The sequence below is a fragment of the Sabethes cyaneus genome, chromosome 2, assembly GCF_943734655.1.
Source record: "Sabethes cyaneus chromosome 2, idSabCyanKW18_F2, whole genome shotgun sequence".
Lineage (NCBI taxonomy): Eukaryota > Metazoa > Arthropoda > Insecta > Diptera > Culicidae > Sabethes > Sabethes cyaneus.
The window spans coordinates 239348056-239375106 of NC_071354.1; the positions used below are offsets into that span (position 1 = coordinate 239348056).

General features: G+C 42.0%; 1 protein-coding gene across 1 annotated transcript; it reads right to left on the bottom strand.

Moving 5' to 3' along the window:
• Positions 1-23287: 23287 nt before the first annotated feature.
• LOC128736818 (uncharacterized) lies at positions 23288-25210 on the bottom strand. The gene is made up of 6 exons (XM_053831310.1): positions 25055-25210; positions 24825-24996; positions 24664-24766; positions 24382-24591; positions 23549-24165; positions 23288-23490 (listed from the first exon to the last, which is right to left on the bottom strand). The coding sequence occupies exons 1-6, from the start codon at positions 25208-25210 to the stop codon at positions 23288-23290; spliced, it is 1461 nt and encodes a 486-aa protein (XP_053687285.1).
• Positions 25211-27051: the final 1841 nt, after the last annotated feature.

The following is a 27051-nucleotide window of genomic DNA, read 5'->3' on the forward strand; positions in this document are numbered from 1 at the left end:
CATTGGTGGCTCGCTGCACAGAAGTTTTGCACACTACATCTCAACTGATCAGCATGGCTTTTTTCCTGGTCGCTCGATCAGCACAAATCTGGTGGAGTTCAGCTCATTTTGTCCACACCATGTGGAAGGTGGAGCACAAGTCGACACGGTGTATACTGACATCAAAGCTGCGTTCGAGCGAGTTGACCACACCGTACTGCTTGCTAAAATTAAGCATCTCGGTGCCTCTGCTGCTTTTGTCCGGTGGTTGAAATCTTTTCTTGAAAACCGCTGTCTTGCTGTGAAATTGGGAAGTATTGAGTATTGCGGCTTCCGGAGTACCTCAGGTATGCCTCAGGGCAGCAACGTCGGACCCTTGCTATTTTCGCTGTTTTACAACGATGTCTGCAAGATACTGCCTCCAGGATGCAGAATCGTATATGCTGATGACCTAAAAATCTACCTTGCAGTTCGCTCAGTCGCTGATTGCTTTGAATTACAAAAGCTAATCGATTTGTTTTATGGTTGGTGTGTATGCAACCGGCTCAGTATCAGTGTCTCCAATTGCTCTGTGATCAGTTACAGCTGAAAGAAGGCTCCAATTCAATTCAGTTATTCCATAAACGGCCAGAATATTGAACGCGTAACAGTCGTCAAGGATCTTGGCGTTCTGTTGGATACCGAGCTTACATTTCAGGACCACTATAGTAGCATCATTTCATCATCACGCAAACAAGAACCTGGGGTTTATAATGAAAATTGCTAAAGAGTTTCGTGATCCTTACTGCCTGAGAGCCTTGTATTACGCACTTGTACGCTCATCATTGGAGACGGCAGCTGTTGTTTGGAGCCCTTATACCTGCCTTTGGACTGCACGGATCGAATCCGTACAAAAAAGGTTTATCAGATACGCGCTTCGGGATCTGCCCTGGACGGATCCAGTCGAACTTCCTCCATATGAACACAGGTGTAAGCTGCTGGGCATGGACACATTGGAAAAGAGAAGGGATGATATGCGAGCTGTATTTGTTGGAAAGATATTATGTGGAAGAACTGGATTCTGGTAAGGGTCAATATGAACGCGCCCTCGAGAGTTCTTCATTCTACTGACTTCCTCAGAATTCCATTTCATCGGACATTATATGGACAAAATGAACCTGTTACCACTATGTGTGCAGTTTTTAACTCGGTGTTCTACTTGTTTGATTTTAGTAGTTTTTTTTATTTCATGTAGATCTTGTTGTCCGAAGATGATCCGAAGAATAAATAAATAATAAATGATAATAAATAAATAATATATATCATGCAGACCACCTTGTGTCCGATGATTTTTTTTACAAAAAAAAAATAAAAAAAAAATTGAACCAAATTTGGCATTTGGTTATTCTATGGTGAATCAAAACCCCTTTCCACTTTAGGAGGGGGCTTCTATACAAATGAAATACAAATTTCCTCATAACTCGAGAACTAATCAATCAAATAGAACCAAATATGGCATGTGGGGGATTTTGGAGGTATGAATTTTTTTTTATGATGGTTTGAGACCTCTCACCCCTGTGGTAGTGGGGGCGGACTCTCATACAAATGAAATAGAAATTTTTGCGTAACCTAAAAACTAATCGAATTCGACAAATTTTAGACTCTTCCAGAAAACATTAGTCAATAACAAGACCACCAGAAACTACCTACAGTAACACTGGATGATTCAGGGCGAGACGGCCGCGAGTGTCGTCAGCGACCTGCCGTCGGAAACGCCGGCCACTGCGGGGGGTAGTCGCCAGGATTTATGTACAGCACAGTTTCATTTTTGGCAATACGAAGTTTGTTGGGTCAGCTAGTTTAAAATAGAAATCTACCCATCTTCGAAACATAATTCAACTGTTTGTTAATGCTGTGATAGTTCTGGAAAGGAATAAATCCACAAAATTTGAATAAAATCGGAGCACTTTTAAATTTTTATACATGCGTTTCCCATAAAATTGGTGAGTAATTACAAGTCAGTTATTGTTGATTTGAAATAAGTACAAATAAAAGTAAGTTGTAAGATGAAATATTAATCTTTTTACCTTAGTTATACTATAACAAAGGTTTAGAAATTGGAAAAAAAAACACGAAATAGCCCGGGGGGCCGAGTGTCATGTGTGTGTGTGTGTGTGTGTGTGTGTGTGTGTGTGTGTGTGTGTGTGTGTGTGTGTGTGTGTGTGTGTGTGTGTGTGTGTGTGTGTGTGTGTGTGTGTGTGTGTGTGTGTGTGTGTGTGTGTGTGTGTGTGTGTGTGTGTGTGTGTGTGTGTGTGTGTGTGTGTGTGTGTGTGTGTGTGTGTGTGTGTGTGTGTGTGTGTGTGTGTGTGTGTGTGTGTGTGTGTGTGTGTGTGTGTGTGTGTGTGTGTGTGTGTGTGTGTGTGTGCGTGTTTTTTTTTTACAAGGTTTCGGAAAACTAATGTTCTTATCCGGAGCCAACCCGGACGTTGTGTGGGACTCTCACCCACCAAAACCTCATCCCCTCTGCCTACATCCCCCCGGTACCACAATGAAGTATTACATCAGGGGGAGGCTGTGCTCTTGCACTTTTCCAATTATCACGCTTTCTAGCGATTCTCCTACAGGCATATCAAGGGGATGCCGTGCTCATGCACTTTGCAGTTATCAACGCAGGCTAACGTTGCTGGTCATTTGCGCAACTAGCTCGCAGTACCCATCGAGACGTGTACCGATTAGAAAGTGCCCTCCAACATGACGCGCACTCCGCCACAGCCACCCTCGCAGGGTTTCTTTGCTATGCCTATTTCAACAAGCACCGATCTGAGTATTGGGACTATTTCGGGATAAATCCCATCCCCACACATATGAATCCAGTCTAGGGTTTTACCGCGCCCCGAATCGCGTTACTTTGGGGCGTCATATGCGGCTCAGAGAGGTTTGTTCCCTAGGCCACATGCGTTTCCCATAAAATCCCATTTATACATGCGTTTCCCATTTTATACATGCGTTTCCCATAAAATTGGTGAGTAATTACAAGTCAGTTATTGTTGATTTGAAATAAGTACAAATAAAAGTAAGTTGTAAGATGAAATATTAATCTTTTTACCTTAGTTATACTATAACAAAGGTTTAGAAATTGGAAAAAAAAACACGAAATAGCCCGGGGGGCCGAGTGTCATGTGTGTGTGTGTGTGTGTGTGTGTGTGTGTGTGTGTGTGTGTGTGTGTGTGTGTGTGTGTGTGTGTGTGTGTGTGTGTGTGTGTGTGTGTGTGTGTGTGTGTGTGTGTGTGTGTGTGTGTGTGTGTGTGTGTGTGTGTGTGTGTGTGTGTGTGTGTGTGTGTGTGTGTGTGTGTGTGTGTGTGTGTGTGTGTGTGCGTGTTTTTTTTTTACAAGGTTTCGGAAAACTAATGTTCTTATCCGGAGCCAACCCGGACGTTGTGTGGGACTCTCACCCACCAAAACCTCATCCTTGCCCTCTGCCTACATCCCCCCGGTACCACAATGAAGTATTACATCAGGGGGAGGCTGTGCTCTTGCACTTTTCCAATTATCACGCTTTCTAGCGATTCTCCTACAGGCATATCAAGGGGATGCCGTGCTCATGCACTTTGCAGTTATCAACGCAGGCTAACGTTGCTGGTCATTTGCGCAACTAGCTCGCAGTACCCATCGAGACGTGTACCGATTAGAAAGTGCCCTCCAACATGACGCGCACTCCGCCACAGCCACCCTCGCAGGGTTTCTTTGCTATGCCTATTTCAACAAGCACCGATCTGAGTATTGGGACTATTTCGGGATAAATCCCATCCCCACACATATGAATCCAGTCTAGGGTTTTACCGCGCCCCGAATCGCGTTACTTTGGGGCGTCATATGCGGCTCAGAGAGGTTTGTTCCCTAGGCCACCTTTCATCCAAAATAACTTAACTGACGATGCTAGCTCGCTGTTCCGCTCTCCACTTACGCTGCAGATCAGACATGATGCATGCGATTGCGCTGTTGACAGCATTCCAAATGCTCTCGTTGCGACACATTTCCTCCACCATATTTTCGACGTTAAGACCGGAAGGCAGATCATCCCTCCATGCTGCAAATCTGGGGCAGTCAAAAACCACGTGCTCTGCTGTTTCTTCCACGTTCCCACATTCCGGGCATAAGGGCGACCTGGCGTGCCCGAACCGGTATTGTATAAGGTATTGCCTGAAGCAACCATGACCAGACAGGAATTGCGTTAGGAAAAAGTTTACCTCCCCGTGCTTCCTATTCACCCAAACCGAGAGAGTCGATATGAGCCTGTAGGTCCATCTACCTTTCTGTGTCGTATTCCACTCCTGTTGCCACTTAACCAATGATTCTGCTCTCATCAGCTTTCTGATTCCTCTGACCTCCTTTTGCCTATAGCACTCGTAGTCCTCCATCAGGGTGATGTCGATAGGAATCATCCCAGCGATTACGCACACAGCTTCTGATGAGATAGTCCTGTACGCGCTCACAACTCGAATGGCCATTAGTCGGGCCGTACTTCTCAGCTTCGCTCTGTTGCGCTGGGTTTGGAGCGCTGTAATCCAGGCTGGTCCGCTATACCGCAGTATCGACGATGATACACTGGCTAAGAGGCGCCTCTTGCTACTGCTTGGTCCAAAGTTTTTCGGCATAATCCTAGACAGTGCACTGATGGCTTTCGCTGCCTTTTCGCATGCGTAGTCAACATGACTGTTGAATTTTAACCGATTGTCGATCATCACCCCCAGGTGCTTCACCTCGCGTTTTGAGGTTATGGTATGTTCGCCTACGGTAATCCCCACGTGTTGAACTGCTCTCCGATTGCTCACCAGTAGTATCTCCGTTTTATGGTGCGCTATTTGCAGTTTCGCGTTCTGCATCCAACTCTCCACCCTGCAGATTGACTCAGCCGCCAACGCCTCCACTTCCTCTAGTGATTCGCATGTAACCGTCATCACGATGTCGTCCGCGAAGCCGACGATTTCCACTCCCGTTGGTAGCTCTAGGGTTAGCACGCCGTCGTACATACTGTTCCAGAGAGATGGGCCGAGTATTGACCCTTGTGGAACGCCCGCCGTGATCACGGTCGTTTCCTTTCCGAGGTTCGTCCGGTATACTAGCACCCGATTCGTGAAGTAGCTCTTCAAAACGCGACACAGATAGTCGGGGACTCTCATTCTATGGAGCGCTGCTGCGATGGCTTCCCAGCTGGCGCTGTTGAATGCATTCTTAACGTCGATAGTGACCACTGCGCAGTAGCGGTTTCCTCTACGTTTCTGCTTGGACGCCTTCTGTGCTGTCTCGACGACAGTCCGGATCGCATCTAGTGTGGACCTTCCCTTCCGGAACCCAAACTGCCTTTGTGTCAGTTCGTAAACGCCCTCCGTATATATGGATAACCTGTTCAGGATAATCCTTTCTAGCAGCTTTCCCAGTGTGTCCAGCAGGCAAATTGGTCGATATGATGCTGGATCCCCCGGCGGTTTTCTTGGTTTTGGCAACAGTACCAACTTCTGGATTTTCCACTTGTCTGGAAAGTGTCCCTCGTTTAGACAGTTTTGCATCACCGTGCGGAACATGTCTGGAAATGCATGGATTGCCTCATTAAGAGCTGCATTGGGGATCCCATCCGGGCCCGGCGCCTTCTTCATCTTCAGGTCTTTCGCGATTGAAACAAGTTCGTCATTGGAGACTCTTCTCTCGTCAGCGTTCTCATCCTCTAGCACCCGGTAAGGGGTAGGGGGCCAGGACGTTGGCTCGTGTTCCGGGAAGAGTCCTTTAACTAATATTTTTAGCTTATCTGGGCATCCTTCGGCTGGCATTGCTGGGCCCCTGATCCTTGCCATCACTATTCGGTATGCATCGCCCCAGGGGTTGGAATCGACTGCTCTACAAAGCTCCTTAAAGGCGTTTGTTTTGCTCTGCTTAATCGCGTATTTCAGTGCGGCCCTGGCAACGCGGAGGTCACTTCTTCTTTCCTCTCTAGTCTCGGTACTTCTTGCTCTCTGGAAGCACCTTCTAGCTCTGTTGCAGTTAGCTCGTAATGCATTGAGTGACTCGTTCCACCAGTAGACCGGACGCCGTCGGTTTCTAGGTGTGTGGTGTGGTGTGTGTGTGTGTGTGTGTGTGTGTGTGTGTGTGTGTGTGTGTGTGTGTGTGTGTGTGTGTGTGTGTGTGTGTGTGTGTGTGTGTGTGTGTGTGTGTGTTTTTTTTTTTTTTTTTTTTTTTTTTTTTTTTTATTTTTTAGCGAGTAGGGAAATCTGCTATCAGACACCTGAAAAGACAGCTCAGGGAGTGGGGTTTGGTATCCCGTGAAGATCGTGGAGATCCAGACCCACTAAAACCCTACTCGAGTCTCCAGCCTCAATCCCCCCTGGAACCACCTTATCGGTATTACTTCAGGGAGGGGCTATTGTGCTTAACGCACGCTCTTAGATAACTACTGGACTATGGTAGTTAGGCTGTTTATTCGCCGTTGATCGGCTTTCCAACGATTTTGTAGCTCAAGTACGATCTGGGTAGCAGCCGCATTGACCGCACCCCAGACGTCCGAGCTAGAACACATCCTTTGGACTAAGTTATCCGGAGTAGTGTCCTGTCCGCCAACTGCCATCATGTTGCTTCTCACGCCTCGAAACGAGTGTGTGTGTGTGTGTGTGTGTGTGTGTGTGTGTGTGTGTGTGTGTGTGTGTGTGTGTGTGTGTGTGTGTGTGTGTGTGTGTGTGTGTGTGTGTGTGTGTGTGTGTGTGTGTGTGTGTGTGTGTGTGTGTGTGTGTGTGTGTGTGTGTGTGTGTGTGTGTGTGTGTGTGTGTGTGTGTGTGTGTGTGTGTGTGTGTGTGTGTGTGTGTGTGTGTGTGTGTGACGCTTCATTTTAGTCGTCTGTTTCTAGGAGATGGCTGAACCGATACGATCGCCGTTAAGCAAGCTGTCTTGTAGATCACCATTGAATTGTTTTGCGATCCGACGTTTCGTTTAACAGTTATAAGTAAAATATGAAAATTACGTGACACATTTTTCTCCGGAACCGATCAACCGATTTCAACAATTTTAGTATCAAATGAAAGGTTTTGCTGCTGCAACATTCTTAGGGAAGTTTGTCGAAAATGAAAATGCAGTTCAAAAGTTATGTTCAAAAATTTGTTTTTACTAAGTGTCAATTAGTCGAACGTTTCTCCGAGACCTCAAAAACAAGAGGGTAAAAAAATCATGATTTTTCAAAGGGTGTGTCTTTGGAGAAGTTTATTAAGCGCATCTTTTTACATTATTAGGGTGACCGAGAATCCACCTATTAGGGTGACACAAATTTTTGTTTTTTTAGTGCATCCAAAACACTACAAAAGCTTATTGCTTTCAAATGCGTAATGTGTATTGATATTGACTACACATTTGTGGATTAGTTCTAAATATAAAAAATCTACAAAAGTTCAATTCAATGAACAAAGTAGTCTAAATCCCCCTTAACGAAAAAAATCTAACATTCATGTTAATGTGCTGAATAAACTGGGAAACCAGACGAACTGCAAATTATGCCGTATAAACATTAACAGAGCGATATAAAAAAATTATAGAAATTTACTTTTACATTTTGATTGAGTACATGCTCTGTTAGTGTATATACATACATTATTCTGTAGTAAGACTAGTCAATTTGGCTAGAACTCAAGTAGAATTAACATGAGATCGTGTTATACGACAGAGCACTCATGGTAATGTGCTGAAAATCTGGGAAACCAGACAAACTGCAAATTATGTTGTAAAAATAATAAGGCCATTACAGGAATGAATAGGAGGATACAATTTATGAGTCCAGTCCATTCTACAAGAGAGAACTAAAGGAATATATAAATTTGCTAAAGGCTAATAACAAAACCGACAACGAGACCAGTTGGGGTTTGTTCATTAGGCGTTGCTAAAAAAATATGTGGCATATTAATTCAAAAGTTAATATGGGCATCCATAAAAGTAAATTTTACCTTTATGGACACCCATATTAACTTTTGAAGAAGTCCAACATTCGTCAGAACTATCAAAATCACCAAAAAACAATCGCTCTAATAACGGAGTGATATAGGGATTTCACAAGATAATTAAAAAATAAATCAAAAATTGCCAGTTTGTTGGTGATACTGACAGAATAAGGGTTGATGATTGCATCACACATGTTCATGAGCCATATATCACGAACATAGTTGATCAATTCAGAAACCATAACCAAATTCCATCAATTCGCAACGCTAAACACAATCGAGGTTTTACAACGGATCGCAACAAAAGAAAATATCCGTTCACGACAACATCGACACCTAAAAAGGCAGATGCATTGTCAGTGATAAAGCCCTCTCGTCCGAACAAGGTTTCTTAGGATTGCGATAAACCTAGTCCAGTTTGATGTCCTGAAAGTAAACAATTTTGTCAAAGCATAAAACCACCCCTTGCTTCCAACCAAGTTTATTTTCAAACATTGAATCTAGTCCAAATTGATGTCCTGAAGGTGAAAAGTCATAGAAAAGTGAGCAGCAATTCTTTCCTTTTGCCAGATTGTATCCACATTAGCGTTTAGAAAGTTGCTAATATTTGTGTGGTTTTTGCATGAGAAAGAATTGAAGGAAGTATTTTTGCTTTTGTTTTCACGCAGGTTTTGAAAATGGGTTTTCGTGTAAGTGAATAGTTTTGAATGTTTCAATTGCTGCTTTGCGTCAGTTAATTGCCTGCAATTCTTCACTATTGAAGAGTCAATCATTAATTTCTTTCGAAAATGATGGAGAAGACAAGGCCGTAGTGGTGCTGATGTTTATTTGACCGTCAACTCAGTATAAGGCAGTAAGGTACAAAACATTTTGCAAACAACTTTAACTTACTTAGTAGCTTTCAATCATTAAAATGAATAAAACGATCTGAAAAATTATCGACTTGCAAAAGTTTGGATTTCTCAACCTGTAGCACAGTTAAGCCATTTTAACAGAACAATTTTTTGATATCATCAAAATACATATATATAGATATAACTGTCAGCCCGTTCCAATCAGCGAATCAACTGAAGTGCAGTCGTGACCCAATTAACGGATTTAGGCTGTACTCCGATTCTGGCACTGGTAAAAATATTTGTTTTTGGCATCACAAATTACACAAAATACATACCAAAGGTACGAAACAATTATTTAGCTAAAGCTATTTTACTAAGACGCTCCAAAAACTTCAGTCAATTATTTAGCACTATTATTTACTTAACGCTATTTTATGCCACACATATGTCAATATGGTGTGAAAGACAAGTCAAGGTTTCTTCGCCAAAATTCGCCTAACGTAGTTCTACGCCAGCTACGCGGTTGTGTATGGAATACAACCTTTCTGATTTGTTATTTATATTTTCAAAATCTTTTGATAGGCACATCTTCATAAAATTTAATTCACACAAACACAATTTACTGGGTTTCCGACAAGAAATATGATGAATTAAAAATTGTTGTCCAAAAACGTACATTTTTCAGCTGCTGAAGGCAATCGCCACATCGCTACTAACCAATCCATCACATTTTTCAGCACTGATTATAAAAGTCAAGCACTCAATTGTCTCATGCCATATGATTCACAATATGTTTTTGACGTAGGACTACGTCTTACGGCAAGTTTTGAGATAGGGTGTCATTCCAAAAAATCGAAAAATGCGAGCGTCACGAAAAATGAAAGGTTTTGAGCGCTAATAGCTCAGCGGTTTCCCGATCGTTTTTCAATATTCTTACACCAATCGATCGGAAAATCTTCTAAGAATTGATCCAAATGAAGGAAAGTGCGGATTCTTGATGTTGAACTATTGAAAAATTGAAAATAATGAACCTATGTTTTACCAGAATTCTCGCTTTGTGATTGGTTGGAAGATTCTTTGCGATGATATGAACCTATACCAATTTGATATCTGTGCTTGGGAAGTAAGCCAAAACAAGTGACAAAGTTTCCTCATTTCAACAAGATTTCTTAACACCGTGGTTAAACCTAGACCATTTTGATGTCCTTGCTTGGGAAGTACGCCAGAAAGAGTGACAAAGCCCCCTCGTACCAACAGATTTCTTACGAACGCGATTAAACCTAGTCCAATTTGATGTCTGTGTTAGGGAAGTGTGCCAGAAAAAATGACACAAGTTCGTTCTCCCAACAGATCGCAAAATCTTTACTGTGAGACGATTAAACCTCGGCGAACTTGATATCTGTGTTGGAAAAATGTGCCACAGCTGTAGTGTTCGGTTATAATACGCCTCTGTATGAATACGCATGCTTGCCGTTTCATTAGAAGTGTAGTGAAAAGATGTGCTGTTGATAAAATAGGATTGAATTGGTAAAATCTCTTCAACGATGGGTAATAAAAACAATCTTTAATTTCAGTAGGGTAGCAGGAAAGCAGTAGTTATCATGAACACAAACTACTGCGTTAAATTGTTTTCAAATGCACAATCTTTTGAGAATTGAACGTATGCAATGTTACTACTTTGATAAATGTTACATACAACGCATGTAGCATGTATATATGTTGCATATAGCATGTATACATGGAGAATCGAATGATTACAAGCATGAATACATACTACTATCACTACAAAGAGACTTACGTAGTCCTGCGTCACCTATATATGCGGTCGTGTCTTGTACACAACCCCTCTGATTTTTTATTAACTAAGGCTTTGTTACTAGCTGAAAGTTTTAATATTTTATAACAAAACGGAAAATAAATTCTGAATTGACGGAACCTGTTCAGCAGTAGCAGCAGCTGCAGCGCTACTCATGAACTATTGTGTTGCCAAGACACTGTTTCGGTTCTGGAAATACGAATTAAAGGTTTGAAATTAACTTAAACCTCCAATGGCGAAAACGTGGTTCAATACTTTCAAGAGAAATGTCTGTTCATGATAAATTTTTCTTTATTAAAAACAACAGAAAAGACAGCTTTTTCGATAATTTTCGAAGATTTTCTCAGTGATTTAATGAAGCAACGATGTGTTTCAATGTTATTTGCTTTGACAACACTGTTATGTAGTCGGACCGTGTGCACTACTATGTTTGCCTCTTTTGTTCTCCCACCATCCTTATGAACAGCGAGTGACACGTCAAACTCGCAGTTTCCCATAAGAACACTGGAGAATAATAGAGACGACGAATATCGTTTGCCGAACGGTGCGGTGAGTGTATGCCCCGATAAACAATTTAGACAGATGGCATTTTACGCATCTACCGACCAAAAATATCAAATCTATTAATGCACATGCCGATTAGTAGGTAGCGGATAGGACCGCGAACTTACTGAATACGGGGAAAAGTTCGACGGATTTTTTATGGAGGCGTAAACAAATTCAGATTTCAGGATTGCTTTAAAAAGCACATTGAGGGTGAAAATATGTTCGGTCTGATCAAAATTAGTTCCATCGCTCCAACTTTCAAAGCGAAAAATCAAAAGTTTAGCTCAACTATAGTGTCTCCCAATGGTAATAGCTTGAAGAACTAAAGATAGCAAGAAGATTGGTATGCTGATATCCCCCACTTTGTCAACCCATCGCTTGTAATAAGGTAAAACAATCAGTGGCCCGCTTAGGCTGCTTAAAACCGGTTTTTTACCCTATGAGGAGTGATATTCAACTCCGAGGAAAATTTGCGTGACAAACATTGGCAAAGTATCAAGCTTTGTTGAATTGAACGTGCCTTCGAAGTTCTACGTGAACCCCTCGTTCTGTGCCCCTAGGCACAGACCTTCATACTTTTTTCCATTCTGTCACTGAATAGGGCAACTTACCTATTTTATACCCCATCAGCAGCTGTACATAATTTGGACACTTCCATTTGATTTTGTTGTAGTGTCTGTTAGGTTTGGCATAGAAGATGAACGGTTCCAACGCACATTGTATAACAGTTGGCAACCCTACACTTTTCCCACCCCAGTTCTAAACTATAGCGATCTTGTGCAGCATCTTGACAGCAGCAAGTCCTGCTGGATTGTTTACATTATTAGCATTCAGTTTAGTTAGCAGCTGTAGTTAGTGCAGTTTCCGCCCTGTTTTCCCGATAAAAGGAACTGCAAATAGTTTATCAGTGTTCAGATAGATATAACATGTGCTGGAATTAACATCACGAGTTAGCACAGTTGCTCCTGTTATAAATAAACCTTACTCAAGATTGATACTTACCTCAGAATATTATTGAATTATTTCGTGATATTATTTGAAGAATACTTACCCGGTTATTCGCTCGCCCAGTGTAAATTCCCAGATACTTACCAATGCCCGGTTCTGTTGATCCTGAAAAGAAGAAGCGCTGAAAATAGAAGAAGGTAAAAGTGATCCGTAGCCCCGTATAGAATCCTGACCCAACCTTCTGGTGCCGTGACCAGGCTTTCTATGAAGACCCGTTCTGTCGTGAGTGAATAACAAAATTAAACACAACGTAGAAGATATTTGGCCAACCCGTCCCAACTCGAGGGTAACAGAGGACCTCGAGAAAAGCTATCTTTCCCAATGCACGAGGAGGAAACAAAACCTCAACTGTGATAGCTGCTAAGCCCGTCCCGTCGCTAGTGAAATCCCTAGTTCCTAAACGAGGGTAACAAAGGACCTCGTTAGAAAAGCTATAATTCCCAATGCACGAGGTGGTGATATAACCTCAACCTGAAATATTGTGACTAAGCCCATTCCGTTGCGAGTTAAATGCAACTAAGATTTTGTGATTGCATGCTAAAAATAGTGTCGCATAACCAGTCCCAATAAGAGGGTAACAAAGGACCTCGAGAAAAGCTATCTTGCCCGATCTGTGCAATTCACATGCCCGAGGAGGAAGTGTAACATCAACCCTATGAATTGTGGTAGCTACTAAACCTGTCCCGTTGCGAGTAAAAAAAAATCTACATACAACGTAGAAGTCGAGTGCCCAACTTGCCCAAAGACGAGGGAGAAGGTAGAAACTTAACCCCAACCCGATCGGTTGGGGTAGCTACTAAACCCGTCCCGTCTTGAGCGAAAAGAAATACATCCAAAGCATTAGTGATATCTTCCTGAAGCAATTTTGCTGAAAACCTGTCGCTAGCGTAAAAAGTGAAAATTTATCCACAAGTAACAAGAATTTACTTAACCCGTCCCAGCACGAGGGTAACAAAGGACCTCGAGAGAAAGCTCTTCACCCAACCCGCTTGCCGCACGTGCGAATAGAGGAATATACCTAACCTCAATTTTGGAAACCGCATGCTGCTGGAGATCATTCCTGGCGACTTATTTCAGCGTTCTTTCCTGCTATTGAGTACCAGTTGGCACGCAGTGTAAGATACGTCGCCCCGAATTGCAGCTCGATATTGTTCCTGTAATTTTTGATAAAAGTACAAGGCCTCTTTGGAAGAGGTACCAGGTGAGTACCTTTCCAAAGTAAATAAAATTTGTTTTGCGGTACTTCCTGGTTCTTTTTTGGTTCCAGAACATTTTATCTGCTAAAATGCCCGCCGAGAGGAAAATGAAGCTGATGGAGTTGAAGCGGAAAAATATTATGGAAGCATTAAAGCGAATGGATGAATTTATAGTCAACTATGCTCCAGTTGAGCATCAACATCAAGTGCCTTTGAGACTCGAACGCTTAGAAAAGCTGAATGAAGCGTTTGAGATGATCCAATCGGAATACGAAGAGTTCGATGATAGCGAGTAGTTTCTTACGGCGAATATGGAATGCCGAGCTAAAATGGAAAATCAATATTTCCGCATCAAAGCCAACCTGATTGTAAAGATGTCCCAGCCAGTCCCCGTTCCTGTTGCGCAAACGTCAGCTTCAGAACCCCAGCTCACCCCGTTCGGATATCACGACTCCGGAAACAAGAAACTCCTCCAGTTCCGTGTGAACATAAATGCCATAGCTGAAGCTACACCTAAGATGCTTCCACCTTGTCCTGCTTGTGAAAGGGAAAAACATCCAACGATTGAATGTCCTGTCTTTAACGAATTAGACATAGAAGGACGTCTAAAAGTGCGTACAGATAAAAACTTGTGTAGTAACTGCTTTCGCAGTGATCATTGTGCTCAAGATGATCCCGCTTCTGACCGCGCACTGCCCCGTCTTTTTCAAATTAGTGCGGCTGTTTCTACCCCGTCTTCATCCGATCCAATTTTGTTAAATACTGTTGTTAAGGAACATACAGCCTGTGCCCCATTGAATACTGGATCGCAGTCTAACGCAATCAGTGAGCGTTTATGCCAGCAGTGGCATCTATCCCGAAAAATTGTACACGTCCCCATTACCGGCGTGGATGATTCAGCGACTAATACTAAGTATCAAATGCTGTTGACCAGCGATACACCTCTCAGATCGTACGCCGTTACGCAGAAAAAAATTCCCTATGCAACTTGCAGATGCCGATGCTGAAGAAACTCAGCAGTCACTAGTAACTTGTCATGCGGCGACAGTTACATCAGTAGATAAACTCATAATCGTCTAACCTCCATTCACACCTGTGATAGTCCAGGCCAACATCCCGTTACCGCATCTATGGTTCCCGTCGTTGGAGTGGGACGACGAAGAAACTCGTGAATACCAAACAAAGTGGACAATATTCCACCATAAACTACCAGAACTTCGTGATTTTCGCATCGATTGTTTTACGTTCGGGCCCCAGTTTAGTCCCGTCGAAATGGTTCGGTATGCAGATGTGTCAGCAGCAGTTTATGACGCATGCATTTATGTTTCCCCAAAATCGATCGACGGTGCAGTTAAAAGCAGTTTACTAGCATCGAAATTAAAAGTAGCTTCACTTAAGCGAATCACGACTTCTCAACTGAAACTGAGCGCAGTGCTGCTTGGTTCCTGTTTAAACAAGAAATTTGTCGCTGTTCTGGAGTGGCGGAAAGCGCCTCCCCAAACTAGCAAAACGTTCATCGCAAATCGAGTTTCAGCCATTCAGTCAGCAATCCACAGTTCAATGTGGACCCACGTAGACAATCCCGCGGATTGTATTTCCTGCGATTTTCCTGCCGATCAGTCGATCGATAGTAACAAATGGAAGCATAGTCCCAGCTGGTTATTTTTAGCCGAATCAAAGTGGCCAGTACAACAAACTGATTTGGACCTAAACATAGTAGCAGAAAATGATATAAGATCTGTTGCTGTTGCCATGGCGCAAGAAGCAACCCCCAACCCGCTGCATGTAGAAATGTCATCGTACCAACGCCTGCAACAGATCGTCCACTTCTGTTTGCGATTTGCTCGAAATGTACGCGAACCCAGCCAAATAATCCGAGGTCGTCAACCTGTTCGCGCTGGTGATGAATTAGAAGCAGCAAGATTTGTTCTCGTAAAATTGATTCAGGCCGAATCTTTTCCCGAAGAGCTGAAAATAGAAGAAGGTAAAAGTGATCCGTAGCCCCGTATAGAATCCTGACCCAACAGTGTCCAAATTATGTATAGCTGTTGATGGGGTCCAAAATACCGTGGTTAACTTAATTGTCGGCTGTGTGAATGAAGATTGTTTTTCGATAAAAGTACAGAACAGCAGAAGCAGAGCTTTAAGCGTTTTATGCCAGCGCTCATAGTTTCTTTCCAGCAAAAACAATTTTTATGCATACAGAACAATGGCACTGACGAATACAGGAATCCCCCGAATAAGGCGATGGGTGGTGCTCTATCCCAACATGATGTCTCAGCTGCTCATTAACTGCTCATAAAGGTGAATACAATAGAAACGGCTTTATTGCGTGTTTTCCGATCATTCAATCACATCGACGTTTCGGACACGCTAGTATTTAGGCATCTCTCAGCTGCATTCGACAGCGAACAAGGTAATGAAGGTAATGAAAGACTGCCAGCTGTTCACGCGTTGCGGCTCTCTTGCAGGAGTTCATTTTTCGAAGTAGAGATTATCACCAGACTCACCAGAGATTATCCTGGGCCATTGGAGTTGATGGTTATAGAAAGTCAAGGCGAAAAAGATCCGTCGTTGTGTTTGCTTGCGTGGTCGAACTCGTTGACATTGCGTTCACTTTGTCGAAGCAATTTTGATTTCATTTGTTGTCACTGTTGCTCGAATGAAGTTATCGCTCAACCCACCATCGGCGCCCTGCATGGGTGGCATGTGGGAACACATAGTGCAAAATGTGAATGAGTCATGCCTGGAAGCTCTTCCACTGATAAAGATCCAGCAGCATCAACAACAACGAATCAGTAGCAATATTAGCGCTAGCAAGAAAGTCAGCTTGCTACTAAAACTCAAGCACGTGTGAGTGAGTGACAATAGAAGAAGCTATCAATGAAGTGCAGACAGTAGTTCTTTAATTGCAAGTGATATCCAAATACTTCCCATGTGATTCCCGACCCTGAGAGCAAGAACGCTACTCACGGTCGTGTTAGCTATTCCAAAAGAGGCTGTAATCTGTATACAACCTTCTTGTTTAATATTGGAACAGCAGAATTTTACTTCAACGGAATCATTGCTTTTCCTAAAAGTGAACGACCAAATGCTGTACTGTACAGTCTGTACGTAGTATGTGTGGCGCTCTCTGCTGCATTACTCTAGTTGATGACTTCTCAATACTACTTCAACTGATAAACGAACCAAACACCTTCGGTTTAGAAAGTCCAGTTCACTAGCGAGTCAATACAGAGAAAGCTCACAACCAGAATGGTTCATGCAATTTTCTTCATCCTTGCTGCCTTACTGCTCGACGCAGCTCGTTCAGTTGAAGGCACAAATTGAAAACTACCAGCTACATTGCCTTGCTTCGCGGAAACACACTGTATACTGTATTGTGCCACCGCACCGGGTGGCCATCGTCAAAACCGCCAACCGAAAATCGCAACGCAAGGCAACGGAACGCTCTAGCCTAGCGAAACGGAACTTAATTCCGTCCGAGTTTACAGCGCGCTGGCTGGCCAACTGTCGGCACCGAACAAACGCTGGAAAAACACACTTTTCCCGCGGTGTTACAAGCGTTCGTTCGCGCGTAATACCATCCATCCTGGGCGAAACATGGGCCGTGTTCCTACACACAGAGCCCTAAATGGAGTTGAGAGTCGGGAAAAGTGCGCGACTGAAATAAATTTTCATAATGTGTTTCTGCTGGCGATATTTATTGCCAGGATGCTCTGGAATATCACACACAGAGCAGCGGGAGGAACCGTCGGGGTGTTCAGGACCAGCCATGCCAACCGATGGGTGGCGTCGTCGTCGTCGCGCTGCTCCGTCGACCACAGCAACAGCAGCAGCACCAGCAGAAGAGACCGCGTTAATGAAGTTTGCCTGATTGAACGCGAAAATGCTTGCATTTTGTGTGCAATAAAAGCGACATGCGACGAGCCGTGTTGCGGAGGATTAACATAATTCCGATTGGGATTACGTTTTTGGGCACTGTGGTTGGTGGTTGGTAATTTAGGGCTGCATTGTAAATTGGAATTTCAATAACAATACATCTAGGAAAGGTTGTGAGTAAGTCAGTGAGCAAACTTTTTTGTGACCTCGTTTTGCCACGAATTTCAGCGCTTCAGGAAATTCTGTAACGATGTTCAGCAATTTTTCATATTGGAATGTTCTATACCCACTCAATCTGTCTGTATTTGCAATGCATTCGCTTTGGAGCACCCGGCTCCGGGTGCTATTTTTAGCCAGCCTGGTAATATTATATTCAATGGAACATAAACGTACGAATGTCAATGCACTTGGGGGGTATCACTCTAGCTTTTTCTTCCTGGTGTTTAGCTGTAAGCTCGTTGGGGCACAGACAAACGGAGGAAAGTTTGATTTCCTTTTTTTTTGTAACAGTCTAAAAACTGATTTAAATTCATATGACCATTAATATTGTTGGCTACCGCTGCTAGTCTGTGAATTACTTTTTTACTTTGTAAGCAAAGTTGGTGTTGCGTGGAAAGTGAATGTTAACAGACAGGGCAGGACAGAGCAGAGCCGACAGGACGAAAGGTTATGACGTGGCGGGAAAAACACATTTGAAAGTCAAATAAGCTTTTTACTGCCGTTTTTTGCCCACCGCCGATTCTTCGTTTCATTTCGACAGGTTTCCACGCCACTCCGGTGGCGGTGGGCGGTGAGTGAGTGAGTGCTGGATGGGCTGTTTTTCGCGTATCATCCTTACTTCTTGTTTTGCCATTTTCATTCAACATGCTGTCAACTCGTCAGCCAGCCAGAGCCGTTCGGTTAGCAAACGCGTGATGGACGCAATTTCCCAGGAGTGCAATTTTGTTGACATATTTTTTCGGACAGTGCAAAAATCTGGGTCGTTCCTCGCGCGGCTGTTGTTTGTTTTCATCACCATTCCAATAAATAACAATAAATAACGACGTTACAGCGAAAAAGTGATTAGTTTAACGTGTTTCATTTTTTTCTGTTAGTTTACCCTGGAGCTGGACATAAAAAATAATATTTAAAAGGTAAGTTTTTTTTTCGCTAGGAACCTTCTCCGTCCTCTGTCTGACTCGCACAGATGGATCTCCACATGTTTAGCAATCACATTTCTTTTATTGCCATTGATGTTACGCAAGCGGAATTCGTGCGTAAATAAAACAGAAACATTTCGTGAGCCGTAAAGTGTATTCATATGACACAAAAAGGATTCTACACGACGACGACGACGACGACTCACCGAATTGTGAGATTTATATTCTTGTTTTATATGTATGTGTCTGTCGTAAACAAACTCCCGACGGCGCGGTCGGTGATGAAAAGAGTGCTGACTGCGCTGGTATCCCTACCATATGACTGACGAACGTAGACAACTGTATCACTGTGATGAGAACAGACTGATTTTTTTATTTCTAGCATCCTGATTTGAATATAGATATGAATCTGGCTTCTTTATCACTGATTTGCGATATCTGGCATGTAGTTTTTAAATTCTGTAAATATCAGTTTCAAACAGTTTCAGTTTCATATCACTTTCAGTTTCAAACTTCGAATGAGCTTCGAATCACTACTTAATGTGGACAGCAATTTGTCCGAGTTAATTAAAATTGAAATAAAAATAAACTCACATTCCAGATACTTACAATCAAACCTCCAACATGTCGTGCTGGCAATTCTTTAGAATCACGTTAGAACGGTTTTCGGTAATTGATGGACTTTTCACTAGGTTTTCTTTAGCAACACAAATCTATCCATCACCAATGCTACAGTAATACGTACCGTAATTTTTCTTTGGCAGCAAAATGTGAACGGCTCATTGGTAACTTTGCTCTTTTGTTCAGTCTGAAATTGAAATGCTCCATTTTCTTCAACGTAGATGATGGAATGACGGACCACGAAAAATAGGCGGAACCGATTCTTGTCGCTTTGTCTGGCACATGACACACACGAGGTAAGCCGGCGAACAGCATTATACAAACACTAGCAGAGCTACTGCCAACATCCCACTGGCATGTCTGGACGCGACAAAGAAAAAAGCATCAAGGGCAAGCGAAAGTCACGCTCGAGTCGTGCACGTTTGCAGTGCCCGGTCAGTCGTATTAATCGGCTACTGAGGAAAGTAAACTATTGAAGCTGGAGCTGGCTGCCGTGATGGAATAATCAACTGCGGAAGTGCTGCTCACGACAACAACAAGATCAGAATTATCCCACGTCGATTGCAGCTGGCCACCTGGACTGGTATTTCATCGTGACTCATGACTATACACGAACGGCTTCGTCGATCGCATTGCGGTTATCGGTACTCCAATTTACCGAAAAGAAAATTACGTTAAGTGCGCTAGTGCAAGTTTATTGCAAGCTGGAGTTATGATAATCAAACAATCGGTTCTTTTAAGGACCACGCAATAATTGAAGAGTTTATTATATTTTCTTGCCCAGTAAATACCATAATAACACAGGCAACGAGGGAAAAGTTGAATTTTTCGCCGTTGCGGACGACCAAAAAATGGCGGGAATAAGTTTTCTGGTCACGGACGACATTTTCTACCACTTCCAAAACGTCTGCAGCTCGTAAATCAGTGTTCTTCTTTTGTAAGCCGCAGAAAAGTTTTGCGTAAAATTTTCAGTTTTTTGAAAACTAGCGCGTACCGTGTACCGATTACCAGAGGGAAAGCACTATTCAACGTAGAAACAGATCATGAAAGTTGATTTACTGTTTGGTTTAGTGTGACTGAATCGTTTTAATAAAATAGATTCAATCAATTCAGAGAAATAACTCCTAAATCTGTTGGGGATTGAACGTATACAATATTCCCACTTTGATAAACGTTACGTACAACGCATGTAGCATGTATGTATGAAGAATCGAATTATTACATACATGGATGGATCCTACTATCGCTACAAAGAGACTTACGTAGTCCTCCATCACATATGCGGTCGTGTCTTGTGCACAACCCCTCTGATTTCTTAGCATATTCACAGATTGATGAATCCAGCTTAGTCCGTTTTCTGGTGCGCTCCAGGAAAAGAAACCAAAAGGGAAAAAGGATGGGAGAACGAAGCAAAACTTTGGGCTGAAATGTCTTTCTAAGAGTTGGCCCTTCTTTATCGACCGACTTCACAGCCGGCTATTAAAGCACAAGACAGTTAAGGGGCTAGTGCAACAATTCTACTGACTCTATCTAGCAGCACCGCCTTGCCAAGATTCGAATATACGACGACTGGCTTGTTAGACCAGCATCGTACCTCGAAGCCAACTAAGCGGTGGGAGAACGAAGACTACGCGAATGAAAATAGGGGTGAAAAGGGGAAAAACGGAATAAAAAAGGAGAAATACAGGATAGAAAAAGATAAAAACAAATAGAGTAAATTATTGTCTTGTATTAATTGATGCTTTTCGGTGACAAATGTTTGAAGAATTTTTTGCGTGTCAAATGTGTCAAATTTTACTGTGTTGTTTAACAGAACATCGTCTATTCTATTTTCTTTTAATAAATAGAACTGATGATGGTCGAAATAAGTAGGCAGAGTCATTAACTTGAAATACCTATATGTCTTCAAACATTTTTCACCGAAAAGCATCAAATAAAACCAGACAATGATTTTCGTATGGTGATTATAGTAATAGACCAAACCAAAAAAAATAGATTGAATATGGCAGCAGAAAAAGAGGACAAACGGGACAGAAAAAGAAAAAAATGGAGAAAAAAAATAAAAACGAATACAAAAGAAATAAAATGAGAAAGAAAAATCTAACTTCTGGCGCTTTCTGCCGCTTTCCTGTTTCACTACTAGGGCGGTGCAGTTGACAAATGATTCCAGCTTTGAAAACAGTCGAAATGGGACATAAAACAACAGGAATAGAAAAAACGAAACAGGAGGAACAGAAAAAGGGAGTTAACGGCTTAACGCAGCAAAAAGGGGAATACGGAATAGAAAATAAAAGAAACCATAAGCAAAACCTGCTGGTTTAGATCACACTTGACTGATCTAAGTTTGTGTGTCAAAGTGGGATCTCCTCCAATCGTTCTGGAGTTCCGCAAGGCAGCAACCTGGGCCCGCTTCTTTTCTCCATCTTTATTAATGACATTTCGCTTTTGCTACCGCTTGGATGTTAACTGTTTTATGCTGACGATTCGAAAATCTTTTAAATCATCACGTGCCAAAGCGAGTGTGTGGACCTACAGGAATACCTGAATTCTTTTGTTGACTGGTATGCCGCAAACTGCTTAACGTTAAGTATTGACAAATGCAACATAATTTCATTCTGTCGAAAGTGTGTGCCAGTGTGCCGGCCACAGCCTCGTCCGGGTACCATGCGTCAAAGATTTTGGAGTCTTACTAGATAACGAATTGACATTCAGGACCCACTATGACAGCATCATATCTCGGGCTAACCGCCAACTTGGATTCATTTTTATAATCGCTGACGAGTTTCGCGATCCTCTCTGCCTGAATCCGCTTAATTGCACCCTTGTCAGATCAATTCTCGAAACGAATTCCATTGTGTGGTACCCATTACATGCTAATTGGATCAATAGAATCGAAAGGGGGCAGAAAAAGTTCATCCGCTACGCGTTTCGTCATCTGTCCTGGAGAGATCCGTTGAACCTGCCGTCGTATGAAGATCGCTTCTTGGTATCCTGCCGCTGGAATCCGGACGACGACGCATTGTCCAAGTGATTTTTGCCGCGAAGTTATTATATAACCACGTTGATTGCCCGTCGCTATTACCAGACCGTAACGTCACCGAAGTTTCTTGCTTTTGGAACCGCGGAACCGTTTATTTGGAGTTCATGATCGGTTCAATGAAATGTTTTATATGTTTGACTTTAATGTGCCAATCAACGTTTTCCGTGAGCGTTTAGTTAGGCCATTGCAAATCATTTTCAAAGTTTTTGTTTGGAAATTGGCTTGAAAAATCGGAGGACAAAGAAATAATTTATAGGAGATGAGTTAGTTTTTTTAATAAAATCAATTGTCTGTGGGCTCTACAGCCTGAAAACTCGAAAAACGAGTGTACGAGTTGAGTTCAGAGTAGAGTAGAGTAGAGTTGAGAGTAGTTCATCGCTTTCTTATTGCTTTTTCCTTCTTTTCTCTAATTTTTCTTTATTTTACTTTCATTCTTCACCCTTTGGTGCGAGGTGTCTCCGGTTTTGCCTCGTTTTCAATCTTTTTCTCTCCCATTGTCTCCCATTTTTCTATGTCCCGTTTTGCCTTCCATTCTGTCAAGTTTTATTATACGTTTTTCTTTTTTTTCAGGCCAGATCTTATTTTTTTTTCTCTCGCATTTTTCCTCTTTTTCTATGCTTTTATTACTGGCTTGATCGTTCACAGCATCAATTTGTCAAGTAGTGATCAAAAGTTTACCCCATCCATTAAAATTCGAACGCATAACAAAATAGCAGACCTTCAAACATAATACCGTCCATAATACCCGGGGTTACTTGCAACACTTCTGCGTAAAACGGAATGGGTTAAAGACTAGAGAATTTTATAAGCTTTTAACCAAAAAAGCAGGTAAATTGCATGAACCGTATTTGAGATATTTATGGAACCGACTTTGAAAACTTGGTGTCGAGCAAAACGGCGTTGAAGTTTTTATTCGCTGTGTAATCGCTCCAGACATGAGCGGCATAAATAACTGTAACTTTGTTATTTTATGGAAATCATTCAAACGGTTAACCCATGCTGTGTTCGGTCGGCTATTCGGTTTCACGACAAGAGACCATCATTGTGCAATTCCCTTTCGTCTATTGAAAAGACTACCGTTATAAAACATGCAGTTGGTCTAGTCGACGTATATTTACTGATCAATGTTAGTGAAGACAGCAAATCCTTACAAACAACTTCTGTGAAGTTACAGAATTGGGTGTCGACTATGGGACAGAAGCAAAACTCAAATAAAAAGAACGCATCCTTAATTTTAACGAACAACTTTATTCTTAATCAATATTTATCACAATTTTAACCCGTAGGACAGACTCCAATACCATAGTTAAAATCTGGGAAAAGTTTGCTGCACACGGTTTTACCGATTCTTCGAACTCGTTTCTCGTATCGACGCCCAATGAGATCCTCGACGTAACACTCACTACCATCTCTAATCGTGTCTTGTTGAGTTTGGAACAGCAAGCCCGTTTCCGGTGAGATCAAATGCTCCTTCGTACCTACGATCATTGAAAAATATTTTTAAATAAGTCACTTCTGTATGAATTAATCACCTACCGCTCAAGGCCATCCACACGAAATGATTTCCAGCCACATGAACGTCCCGTCCTTTGGCAATGTACCTGCTTCGCAGGTAATTTTCTAGAGGATGCTTACTTTTTTGATTTTTAACATAAGCATTTAAGTTATCGCTGCTGATTCCACCCGATCTACGAAAAAACTCCTCTTCGTCCGGAAACAGGGCTCGAAAGCCGAACGAGTGCAAATCATCTTGATCCAACGTTACAAGCAAATGGTTCAAATCGGAATCAGCGGTTGGCAGTATAAATTCGGCCAAGTCGACTACTGCCGTATAGGCATACTCCATCAGCATCGTGCTTCGATAAATGCAATCGTTAATGGCAGCAGAAGCCCCCTCGCCAGCTAAGTCCTCCTCCAAATTCCAATCATTCATCTCAGCCAGCGACCAATCCCAGTAATAGTACAGCACCCGATTAACGTCCTCGGAGGTGGATCGGTTGTAGAAATAGAATCGGTCCGCACCCAGCAGTTGCCAGTATTCTATGAACCCTACAATCTGATCGGCATCGCTGTAGTTTTGAGGAAGAGGGCCTACACAGACCGCTAGTTTCTTTTTGGGCCCGCTCTGCAGCAGGAACTTCCATCTATTGTAGCTTAAAGGGGGAAGCAAACAGAAGTTGAAAAACCTCTTAACAATTTGGGTAGTCCATCTTAGAAGCCTTTGTGCTACAGTAACATTGGAAATTTTGACAATCACACAGTAGGTCAAAAAAATTTAAGACTAAAAGCAACTTTTCCATCCCGATCATTTCGATTGCATGCAGTTTTGTTAGAATCCAGAATATTATTTCAAAGTGTTAGGTACTTACTGAATACGCACAAAACTGGTCACATTAATCATACTCGGTTCCAACTCGTAGCTCAAGCCAATCGCGTTCGGTAGAGTAATATCGGTGTGTGTAGCGTTGCCGCTTAACACACACGTAACGAGCGTTGTCGCAAACGTCATGTTGCCATGGTCGCGGATAGCATGGATCTGATCCACGCGTGCGCGTTGTACATCTGCGCGTCCCTCGTACCTTAAAATTTATATGCAAAACAAGTAAACTTCACTGATTGCTTTACCCTAACCAAAACCATACTGTACATACCGAAAATTGCAAAACAACTTATCACTTTGAACGCTCAAAGGCAAGATGGTGATTAGGCGAATACTTCCAAAAGGGAGATCACCATTCGGAGCCGGCAAATCTTCTGCAAAGCAATGGTCAAGTCAACGTTGGTTATAATTCCAAACAACGCATGGACTTACCAACCAATTCTAACCTATCATCAAAATAGGCGGAATAAATCAGAAACTTTCCGTCCGGATCTCCGATCGAATGCCATCGGTCCGGTTGATAATTTGGTCTCTGATCTTTCGAGTTCAACTCCAGATGTAGGCTGCGTTGGTAGTCCGGCAGAGTGTGACGAACATAATAGAGCTAAAATTAGATTGAAATTGAATCCAACTATATAAATCGATCAGATGACAATACTTACATGCAATAGTTTGGGGTAGACCAGACAGATGATAATCCCGAAGAACAAAATGCCGCAAATGATGCCACACTTGCAGAGGCTCGATTTTGACAGTGACGCACTGATGGTCAAAGTTGACAATTCCGATTTCGGCTTAAGCGGAGTTTGCTCGGTCATGTTGTCCAACAGCAACAGCACTGCATAGCAAAACAAACTCTAGCGAACGGGGCTTCGGGCGAGTGTACACCAAAAGACGCATTGAGTTGCGTTTTTATTCATTAGTCACTACTACTTGTACGAGAATTTATACGCCAACTGCCACTACTGATATCAAAATGTTGCGCCGACATAACCGAAAACGGAGTGATAGATGTGAACATCGCGATAAGTTTGTATACAATCAGCCAAGGCATGCCCGGTATTGACATGTAATAACATGGATCAGTGAATTCGTCTGTAAACTTAACCTTTAATTTGAATGCCAGCGGTCATTGTAACGAACTAGGTAAATTGTAGATTATTTAACAATAATGGTTTATTCCTTTCAATTTTGAATAAAATAATACATTCTTATTATAACTTTAAACTGAATTTTATTTCTCTTTCTGGGTCTTCGGCTAACATTGGTCCTGAACAACCGGAGTAATTGCAGGATGGCGCATTAGATGTATAATTAAACATGGAAATATCCATGAACTCAATCTTGAAACGAGAATTCAAATTGTACTTGAAATTGGACTTTAAATGAGAGATTAAATTTGTATTAAAATTGAACCTAAAATTGGAAATAAATTAGACTTCAATTAGAACTAATTTGAACTAGAAGTTTTACTTCGAACCGGACATAGAAGCCGAAACTAAAACGAAGTTTTACTTGAAAACTTTTTGCACTCACTTTCGTTCCGTTTTTCTTCTTTTTTTGTCCATTGCTATTTTTGTCCGTGTTTCATTTGTTCCGTTTTCCTTGATTTCCTGTCCCATTCTTTCTAATTTTCAGGTCCGATTTTCCTCATGTTTTTCACTCGTTTTTCGTTTTTTCCTTTGTCGTATTTCAACATTTTTATTCTCTTTTTTTTTTGTTTCCATTTTTCGTCTTTTTCTCCTTTTATCTCCTTTCATTCCCGTTTTTTTCTTCATCAGTTCTGATTTTTTTTTTAGGTTCAATCTTGGCCCGATTAACAACACATAGGTGATAATGTGCGGGCTCTTCTCCCCACCTGCTGGAGTCATTCTGCATTAAGACGGCTTAGCTCTTGGAAGGAGATTCTCTAAATCCCTGGTACGTGTAAGTGATGTTGCTTACCGACCAATTCCCTTTTGGCCCTTCATACAAAAGTTGGGAAGCATGACCAATTGTTGAATATGTACAACTTTTTTTGACATGATAGGCTCATTGCTATGAACGGATGTTCTCCTAAGGCGGTGGTAGTACCATATATTCATCTGCGCTGATTTTTTTTTGGTGCCGCATTGTTTCTTTTGTCACGTTGATGTTGTTTAGGGCTCTCTGTTTTTCCTTTTCTCTTCTGGTTTCTCTTTTTATTTCCCATTCTTCATCTCTTCCTGTACCATTTTCCCGTTTTTTGTCCCATCTTTCTTTTATATGTATGTTTGGCCTCATTGTAGCATTTTTCTTGTTTCCTCTGTCGTTTCCTTCATTTTCGTCGTTTTCTCTTCATTTCTCGTTTCCGTTTTTTCGCCCTTTTCCAGTGAACTTCCCAAGTAACAATTCTAAAGCCACAGAATTTTAGAAAGGTTTTATTGCGGTATTAATCATTACCTCCGGTTTTATTGTAGTATTGCGCAATATCGAAAGGATACGAGTCCAAACACACTTATAGCTAGCTAGAAAACCATAATAAAACTGTTAATAAAGCAAATTTATTCCAATCAAAATTGATCTTATCGCAGTTGCTTATCAAACCGCAATAAATCTGTTAGTTTTATACAGCTACTAGCTGACCCGACAAACTTCGTATTGCCACAAATTAACCTGTGTTGTACATAAATCATGAATC